Source organism: Bactrocera dorsalis, unplaced genomic scaffold (genome assembly GCF_023373825.1).
Source record: "Bactrocera dorsalis isolate Fly_Bdor unplaced genomic scaffold, ASM2337382v1 BdCtg443, whole genome shotgun sequence".
In the NCBI taxonomy this organism is placed as follows: Eukaryota; Metazoa; Arthropoda; class Insecta; order Diptera; family Tephritidae; genus Bactrocera; species Bactrocera dorsalis.
Window position 1 is genome coordinate 1 of NW_026038494.1, and position 10,578 is coordinate 10,578.

Here is a 10,578-nt window from a genome sequence, read left to right on the forward strand (position 1 = left end):
AACTTTACAAATATTCTAACAAAGCTTCTAATAACTCCAGTCAGAGATCTGATGGAGATTTGTACTGCTACTGAACTACTTGTCCTTAGCAAAGTAAAGCTTGCCGCAGTGGCAGACGCTCTTATAAGCCACTGACCAATAGGTATTCATGTGGAAAGGCTATTGGATCTTATCGCACGCTAGTTATCAAAGGTTTATGAGGTGACGTGGAAAGATACAGACACTTTCACGTCCATTATACAGCTTTTGCAATACTGAGGTTAGAAGATATTAACCGTCTTAATAATTGAGCTCAAAGCGCTTTGTTGATGTGTAAGGGTCTTATGATCTATTATATAGGAGTTTTAGGTCACACAATGGAACAAATCTTACCTGAGATCTCAATAAAGAACTATGTAGTTTTGCTTTAGCGAAGCTTTTAGTAATTTTTTATGCAACATGTAGTTATCTTTACTTATCTGGCTAAATGAGATAAGCCGCCCCCTCCTAATGCCACTACACAAATACACCACCATCATCAATACACCACCACCATCAATACACCACACACACCGAAACTACATTCCACTACCCACAGGCGAGAGGACATCCACACACGCAAACACATACCACACTGGTGAAAAGGGGATCAACAAAAAAGTTAAGATCAGTCTCGTTTTGACCTACAAACGGAGTCTACGCATCGCCGCTTAATTCTCGCTTTCCCGCCGTCGCCTGCTATTTTGCTATTTATCTCGAATCGAAATATTGTAATTACTGAAGTTATAATCGTTAAAAGGGCTCAGTAAACCCAAATTGAAATTAAAGCTTAACCGTGTTTTTTATTAAAATAAGTGGAAGTGGTAAGTGTCATCAAGATAAAACGAATCGGACATTACTGATTTAAACATTGGTCCTTCGAGCCGCTAAGAAAGGCACTATTTGGAAAAAGTAAAAATAAAAGCAGCGGCAAAATAATTAAAGTGACATATACAAAAAAAATTAAAGGTGCGGTGACATACATACATATGTATACATATTAATTTACAAATACAAAATTGTTTTCTATTAAAAAAAAAAAAAAAAAAAATATATATAAAACCAGGTGCTGTGACAGATACATATACATATATAGATACATAAAAAAAAAAAAAAAAAAATTTTCAAGGAAAAAATAAATTATAAAAAGAAAAAGCGGTGCATGCACATATACATATCTAAACCAAAAATTTCACAAAAAATACATATATATATAATAAAATAACTGCGATATACATATACAATAAAGAAAAAGCAGTTTGAAAAACGGACACGAAGCGGTTCCGTGTTGTGGTAACAATATCGAAAAACAAAAAAAAAAAATAATAATAATATAACAACAAAAAGCGTAACTCCGTGTGTGCAGTTATATAAAAAAGCAACGTATAAATACATGTACATAAAATACAGTGTTTAAAACCCAAAACCCCAAAAAACAAAAAAAAAAAAAAAAATACGGAAAATCGGCCGCGAAATATGATTTATCAAAACTAAAACATTCACACGGGCGCGAAACTCAATACATGAATAAAACAAAATCTTTGTGAAAATTAAACATTAAAAAATTTAATTAAAAATAAAAAACAACCGGAGGAAAGCCAAGCAACGAGAGGAAAATCCACAACCACGAAACAAGCACCAAAAAGGAAAGGAAACGGACGGAAGGAAGCAGATTGAACGCAGTGGCATATACTAGCCCCCCCTCTTTTCTAAACTCATATAAAGCCCTCAAACTCCCTTGAAGCGGCACAAAGTGAGTGTATCAACTCCATTTATTATTTTAAATTATTTGAACTTATTTGCATATATGTATGTTGAAAGTTACAGTTGATCTTGAACTGTATACGATCCTGTAACTTTTAATAGAACGGTTGCTACCAAACTGTCCGAACTTACGGTTTATTTCCGGGAAACCGAAAACAGTTTGGTACATTACATATGTACATCCAAATATATGTATGAACAGTACATGGTATAATATATACATATATATATATATATATATATATGTGTGATTGTACATATACTGGCACATACATATCTGATAAAAGGCCTACTTATGCTTACATTTGTGTATCTAAACACACAACATTAAAAATCAAAAAAAAAATTTTCAAGTATTCACTTGACAACATTTTCCGGCAATACCCCTTATACTCAACAGTATAAGCAGGATTGCGCAAAAAGTAAGCTAAGGCAATTGCGAAATTACAAAAAAGGAAAAAAGAAAAATAACAAAACCAAACATACATATATGCCAAAAGTCACCTCTTTTATATGTACATACCTTGCATATCGAAACAAAGTGAGGAGAAACAAAATTAATGCAACATACACCCACATGTATGTAGAATAAGCATAAAGAAAATTAAATTTTATATATTAACAAAAGTGCATACCTGCACTTCACCGATTTTCTATTCCCGCGTTATCCGTACGGCAAATAATATACGCACATACATACGGCATACAATTTGCCTATGCCGGAATATACAGTACAGAATTAAATTAAAATTTCACAAAATTTTACAAAATTTGGAAAAAATAAAAAGATAAATACGAAATTTTAATTTATTAAAAATTTTAAAATTTTACTAATTGGAAAAAAAATACGGTCAAAATAACACAAAAGATTTTAAGAGTTGGTAGAAAGGAAAGGCAAATACATAAGTATTGCCATTTTCAAGTGTTCACACACACACATACTTATATTCAAAGACCAAATCGGCACCTGTCCAGCAATACCCCTTGTTCTTGTTAAAGCACAAGCAAGCAGGATTGCAAACAAAACAAAACAAAAAAATAAATTTTTTGCATCTTACGTATGCACATAAACACGCACATATTGTGCAAACTTATATACAAAGGTCATCAACCTTTTTCTCCTTTTTACATTATCGCTCGTATACTCAAGTATTTTCTAACGAGTACGAAACATTAAATAAAATAAAAGACAAAAACAATAACAAACTAGTAGCTTAATACAAAAGCACCGGGAATAAGAAAAACGAAATACGCGTTCGTTATTTGATAAATTGCGTTTACAACAACAAAACAAAACTTTTTATCTTAAAGATTTCACGCGTACTTATTATTATCATAAGTACACTGAGAGAATTTTTCCTCTCTCATATATATATTTCAATTTTATCATTTTTATCATATTATCTAAATGGACGGAGATTCTAAGGAATCTAAGTCTACACAGTATTTAAAAGTACAAAAAATGACTTCAGAAGAAAAGAGCCCAGGTACACCTGCTGAAGCTACACGCTCAAAGCAAGGTGCTACAAAGCAAAAAAAATTTAAAGACATTTCATATACTAAGTTTATTGCTGAGAGTGACAGTCTAATTCGATACTGCACTCGATTTTCATCTTCACCGATTCAAGATAACTCTGAATCGGTATTAGAAATCAAAAAAGAAAATCTAAGCAATTTCTGGACACGTCTCCAAGCTGCGTATGACGCAATTGTAGAATCTGACGAATCAGATCTACCTGAAAATTTCAAATCTTCAGCATACTCCAAATATGAACACTGCTTAGACCAGTACGAGGAAACGAGAGCTATGATCTCCGATCAATTGAGATTAATTAAAGCAATTGCACCTACTCCACAACCGAGAGTAGAGCTGCCACAAGTGCAAATCCAAGAGGCGAGTTCAGGCATCCACCTCAAGGTGCCCGCCTGTGACACTGAAATTTTTCATGGTGGTTATGAACAATGGCCGTCCTTCCGGGACATGTTCACAGCCGTTTACATAAACCACCCAAAATTATCTAATGCACAAAAATTGTATCACCTCCGATACAAAACAAAAGGTCAAGCAGGGGTATTAGTGAAACAGTTCGCTCTTAATGACGAAAATTTCAATTATGCTTGGGAAGCCCTAAAAGCTCGTTACGAGAACGAAAGGATATTAGTAGACAAACAAGTCACAATATTGATGAATTTACCAAAAATTCAAAAAGAAACAAGTGAGGAATTTATAAAACTTCAATCCACTGTTTCTAATTGCTTGTCGGTTCTAGCGACACAGAATATTCCCACAGACAATTGGGACCCCATTCTGGTAAATATATGCACAGCCGCATTACCAGAAAAATCGTTACTTTTGTGGGAGCAATCGCTCTCATCACGGAAAAAGTGCCCAACGTGGCAACAAATGAACGATTTCTTAACTACCCAATACGAAATTGCGGAAAGGGTAGATAAAAAAATGGTCAGAACTAAAAACGTTCAACATGACCTGAATCGAAGCTTCAATAGGCCCCAAGCGAGTAACAACAACAACTTAAATCGTAGTTTTTTCAAAACACAAGCGTTCACCTCCGAACAAAATAAACATACGTCATGCGAACTGTGTAAAGGAGGGCACAGGCTGAAATCTTGCGAGAAATTTAAAAAACTAAACATTAACGAAAGAAACAATTTCGTAAGAACAAAAAAACTTTGTACTAATTGTTTGTCTCATGCGCATGCGCTCAAAGATTGTGAAAGCAAATTTAATTGCGTTTATTGCCATAAACGACATAACTCAATGCTTCACATTACAAATTTTTCCAGCTTAGCTCAAAACAACGCTAATGTTAAAAGAGCTACGGGATTAGTTGCAACAGCAAATCCCGACTTACAAAATTCAGAAAATTGCCAAGAAGCACCATGCTGCTCAAAGGCTTTAAAAACTCAAACGCTACACAGCGAAAACCAAAGCAGTGTATTATTACCCACAGCAGTGGTCTCCATCGAGCACCGAGGAGAACTGTTTAAACTTAGGGCCTTAATAGACCAAGGATCTCAACGATCTTTTATAGCGTCAAGGGCACAAAGTAGGCTACAACTGCCAACAAAACTAGCTAATTTTGAAATTACGGGAATGGGCGGAAGAGTAGTACAAAACTCAAACAAAATCTGCCCCATTACCCTTATTTCCCCCCAAGCGGATAAGCGCATTCAAGCAGAAGCTATTGTCTTACCGCAACTAACAAACATGCTTCCAAGCTATCATATAAATAGCAAGCATTGGCAAAAGGTTTCACACCTTAAGTTAGCAGACCCCAACTGCAACACTCCCGCTCAAATAGACATTCTATTAGGTAGCGATCTCATACCTCAAATTATTCTCGAAGGTGTTGAGAAAATTACAAAAACACTTCTGGCGCAAAATACCATTTTCGGATGGGTCCTAAGCGGACTAGTTGCGGAACCAGTCACAACAATGACAACTCAAGTTGAGGAAATCTCAAACGAATACCTCAATACACAACTCAGGAAGTTTTGGGAGTTAGAAGAACTCCCCCCCATATCAATCACAACCCCAGAAGATCGATATTGTGAGGATTTTTACAAATCCACAACTACTCGATTAGATAATGGCCGGTACGTCGTACGACTACCACTAAAGCCAGAATTTCCCCACACACTCGCCTTAGGTCATTCTCGTACCTCTGCTATCCAACAGTTTTTAAGTATGGAAAAAAACCTACTTAAAAAAGGCGAGCTAAAACCAGAATACGATAGGGTTTTAGAAGAATACCTCCATTTAAACCACATGGAGGAAGTCAGCCCTGGCGAAAAAATTATAAAAGGTAAATACAATTCTTTTTACCTGCCACATCATGCGGTAATAAAGCCAGACAAAAAAACCACAAAGGTAAGAGTTGTCTTTAATGCATCAAAATCATCAAGTTCGGGGAATTCCCTAAATGACATTTTATTTACGGGACCCACGCTTCAGCCAGATTTAATGCTCCTCATACTAAATTGGCGTATATACAAATACGTTTTCAATGGGGATGTTGAGAAAATGTATCGACAAATAATCGTACATGATGATGATCAAGATTTTCAGCGAATTATTTTCCGAAAATCTCCCAATAGTCCACTACGCGACTTTAAATTAAAAACAGTTACCTTTGGCGTAAACTGTGCCCCATACCTCGCCATTCGTACACTCCACGAGCTGGCAGAAGACACAAAGTCAGAATTTCCTCTGGCAACACAAGTGTTGAAAACACAAACGTATGTAGACGACATTCTGTCCGGAAGCCACAATCTTCCACAGGCATACGAGTCACTAGCACAAGTGACACAAGCGCTCAATACAGCAGGGTTTCCGTTGAAAAAGATAACGGCGAACCACCCTAATATTTTAAAAGACATACCCAAAGAAAATCTTTTAGACACTAATTTCCTTAAATTCGAAAAGGAAAGCACAACAAAAACTTTGGGGATACAATGGAATGCGATATCTGACCAGTTTTCATACACTAATGAGTCAATATCCGCACTATCAGCTATAACAAAAAGGCAAATTTTATCCTCGGTGGCAAAACTTTTTGACCCCGCAGGATGGCTTTCGCCAATTATGATACAAGCAAAAATTCTAATACAAGAATTGTGGCTAGACGGAACTGACTGGGATGAACAAGTGAAACCACTTCGTTTAGAAAAGTGGTCCCAGTTCGCGTGTCATCTGAAAGATATCTCACAGATACAAATCCCACGATGGATAAATTATGCCCCAGAGCACAAAGTCGAACTACATGGCTTCTGTGATGCCTCTGAAAAGGCATATTGTGCCACCATCTATGTGCGCACACAATCTGACACAGCGACCACCAGTCACCTACTGGTAGCCAAAGCAAAGGTGGCTCCGCTAAAAACAATAAGTCTGCCACGACTGGAACTATGTGGTGCGCTACTACTCGCCAAACTAGTATCCATGGTGCAAACGCATCTAAATATGACCAAATATAAATTGTATCTCTGGTCTGATTCCGAAATTGTATTAGCCTGGTTAGAAAAACCTCCACATGCATGGAAGACGTATATTTCCAATCGAACGTCTCAAATCCTTGACCTAGTGGGATCAGCCACTTGGCGACACGTGGCCAGTGCTGACAATCCTGCTGACCTAGGTACGAGGGGGTGCAAGCCTCTGCACCTTGCAACCACCTCTCTTTGGTGGAATGGCCCTAGATGGTTAATAGAATCCCCCGATTCTTGGCCACGATCGCCCATACGCAATATAATTGCCCCCGAAAGTCGAAAAATCGACTCTTTCCACACGATATCGGATGACACTGACATCCTTGAGCGATTTTCATCATACCCTCGAGCCCTGAGGGTAATCGCTTACATGCTCAACTTCATAGAGCGTCTCAAACTTAGAATTAAGGGAATACGCACAGTATATCCCCAAGGCGATACATTGACGCACCTAGACCTAGAAAAGGCAAAGGTCGCTCTTATCACGTATACTCAGTCGCGCCACTTCAGCTGCGAGATGTCACTACTAAGAGAATCGAAGCCGATTGACAAAAAGAGCTCACTCTTAGTACTAAATCCATTTCTGGATACGAAAGGTCTGCTTCGTGCTAATGGTCGGCTTGCTAACTCAAGCCTGACATATAACGAACGCCATCCTCTAATAATACCAGAAAAGTCTCGACTTGCAACATTGCTACTCAAGTATATACATATACTAATGTTGCACGCGGAACATCGCCTAATGCAATATATAATCCGCCAAGAGTTTTATATTCCCCGACTTAAGCCTCAAATAAAAAAGTGCATTTTCATGTGCAAGATCTGCACTATGCATAAACAGAAGATGAGGACGCAGATTATGGCAGCACTTCCACCGGAACGCTGCAACTTCGCTCTGCCTTTCACTATCACAGGTGTTGATTTTGCTGGGCCTTTTCAGATAAAGGCATCCATGCTAAGGTCTCCTACCCTAATGAAAGGCTACGTGGCTGTCTTTGTCTGTTTCACGACAAAAGCAGTGCACCTCGAGCTATGTACTAATCTGACAAAAGAGGCTTTTCTCGCGGCATTTGCTCGCTTTGTCGGACGTCGCGGTTTTCCGTCCAAACTTATGAGCGACAATGGAAAAACCTTTATCGGAGCTCAAAGAGCCACAGAAAAACAGTTTGTGGACTTTATTAAACAAGTCTCCCCTGAGATTGTACAAAAGTACGCCCCCCAAGGCATTAATTGGCAATTCATCCCCCCAAGAGCTCCTCATATGGGTGGTTTATGGGAATCAGCTGTAAAAAGCTTCAAATCCCACTTAAAAAAGGTAGCTGGAAACTACAAATTTAATTACGAAGAATTTACAACTCTATTAATTCGCATTGAAGCCGTTCTCAATTCACGGCCACTAACAACACTCTCGCAAGATCCCTCAGATCTCACAGCCCTAACACCAGGGCACTTTCTCAAAGGAGCACCCATTCTGGCCACACCTGAGCCAGGCGTGGAGTCGCTATCCTTATTAAATCGATGGGAAAGAATTAAAATTCTCCATCATAATTTCAGTCGCAGATGGAAAGAAGACTATTTAAAGGACCTCCACAAGAGGTATCGATGGAAAACATCAGAAAATGCCCCAAAGCTTGGAGATTGTGTACTTATTAACGACGATTGTCTCCCACCTACCGAGTGGCGACTTGGCCGTATAGAAAAGCTCCATTATGGCTCAGACGGTCACATCCGCGTCGTTGATCTCCGTACTCAAAGCGGAATACTCACCAGACCGCTGGTCAAATTATGCTTTCTACCAACCGCGGATAATAACGAAAATCCGATACTAAACAATCCGAACATAATGCCGTAACGCAAATGAAAATAAATCAATAAAATCGCAACCCGCAACCAACCGTTAACAATAACAATAAAAATAAAAATAACAAAAGAATGGTCGGTCAATACGACGACCCTGTCATGCCACATAACGTGGCACAATCACACATTCTATTTATATACTACCATGTATATTCAAATACAATTTTTTACAGAGTTCAAGATGGACGTGGACATGCCTACAATTCCAACTCCAACTGTTCGGTCGGCCAGCAACGGGGCACGTATTGGGCCTACTCCTCCGCCCCGCTCAACCAATGCTGCGGTATCGACTGCCGCTTCTGGTAGTGGCTCACGAGCAGCCCCATCAACGCCATCCGCTCAAGTCGAGCCGCGTCGCATACGATGCCCGCTATGTCGCCGGAAACATCGCCTACCACACTGTGGGCTCTTTAAGGAGTTGACACCAACCCAACGACAGCGTGTGGCCCAGGCACATGAGCACTGCCTCAACTGCCTGTCGCACACGCATGGGACGCAGGAGTGTGGCTCAGCCGATTTATGCCACACGTGTGGCAGACCGCATCACACGCTGCTGCACAGGACCCCACGACGCGATGTAGGTCGGCCAGCTGCCCCAAGCACGGGTAGATCCACGCAAGGAAACCGGACGGTGCGACGCCGAACTACTGCAGCCCGGCCTGCGCCCCATCAACGGCGTTCGCACCACGTTGCACCAACCAGACGTCGTCCCAAAGCGTCACAGCATCGCCCCGCTACTGGACTCAGTAACGTAGTGGCCACACTCCAGCAACTGCAAAGATTGCTAGGCTAAATATTCGCCTAGGGGGGCCGGGATGGCTAAATGAGATAAGCCGCCCCCTCCTAATGCCACTACACAAATACACCACCATCATCAATACACCACCACCATCAATACACCACACACACCGAAACTACATTCCACTACCCACAGGCGAGAGGACATCCACACACGCAAACACATACCACACTGGTGAAAAGGGGATCAACAAAAAAGTTAAGATCAGTCTCGTTTTGACCTACAAACGGAGTCTACGCATCGCCGCTTAATTCTCGCTTTCCCGCCGTCGCCTGCTATTTTGCTATTTATCTCGAATCGAAATATTGTAATTACTGAAGTTATAATCGTTAAAAGGGCTCAGTAAACCCAAATTGAAATTAAAGCTTAACCGTGTTTTTTATTAAAATAAGTGGAAGTGGTAAGTGTCATCAAGATAAAACGAATCGGACATTACTGATTTAAACAAGCTTGATACCTTTTTTTTAAAAAAAAACGCATAAAATTTGCAAAATCTCATCGGTTCTTTATTTGAAACGTTAGATTGGTTCATGACATTTACTTTTTGAAGATAATTTCATTTAAATGTTGACCGCGGCTGCGTCTTAGGTGGTCCATTCGGAAAGTCCAATTTTGGGCAACTTTTTCGAGCATTTCGGCCGGAATAGCCCGAATTTCTTCGGAAATGTTGTCTTCCAAAGCTGGAATAGTTGCTGGCTTATTTCTGTAGACTTTAGACTTGACGTAGCCCCACAAAAAATAGTCTAAAGGCGTTAAATCGCATGATCTTGGTGGCCAACTTACGGGTCCATTTCTTGAGATGAATTGTTGTCCGAAGTTTTCCCTCAAAATGGCCATAGAATCGCGAGCTGTGTGGCATGTAGCGCCATCTTGTTGAAACCACATGTCAACCAAGTTCAGTTCTTCCATTTTTGGCAACAAAAAGTTTGTTAGCATCGAACGATAGCGATCGCCATTCACCGTAACGTTGCGTCCAACAGCATCTTTGAAAAAATACGGTCCAATGATTCCACCAGCGTACAAACCACACCAAACAGTGCATTTTTCGGGATGCATGGGCAGTTCTTGAACGGCTTCTGGTTGCTCTTCACCCCAAATGCGGCAATTTTGCTTATTTACGTAGCCAT

The 10,578-nt window shown here is 39.8% G+C and overlaps 1 protein-coding gene across 1 annotated transcript; it reads left to right on the forward strand.

Moving 5' to 3' along the window:
- The first annotated feature begins 5,810 nt into the window (after nucleotides 1-5,810).
- On the forward strand, nucleotides 5,811-9,445 carry LOC125780298 (uncharacterized). Its single transcript, XM_049462283.1, has 2 exons — nucleotides 5,811-8,006; nucleotides 8,826-9,445. The coding sequence occupies exons 1-2, from the start codon at nucleotides 5,828-5,830 to the stop codon at nucleotides 9,443-9,445; spliced, it is 2,799 nt and encodes a 932-aa protein (XP_049318240.1). The 5' UTR covers nucleotides 5,811-5,827.
- The last annotated feature ends 1,133 nt before the right edge of the window (nucleotides 9,446-10,578 follow it).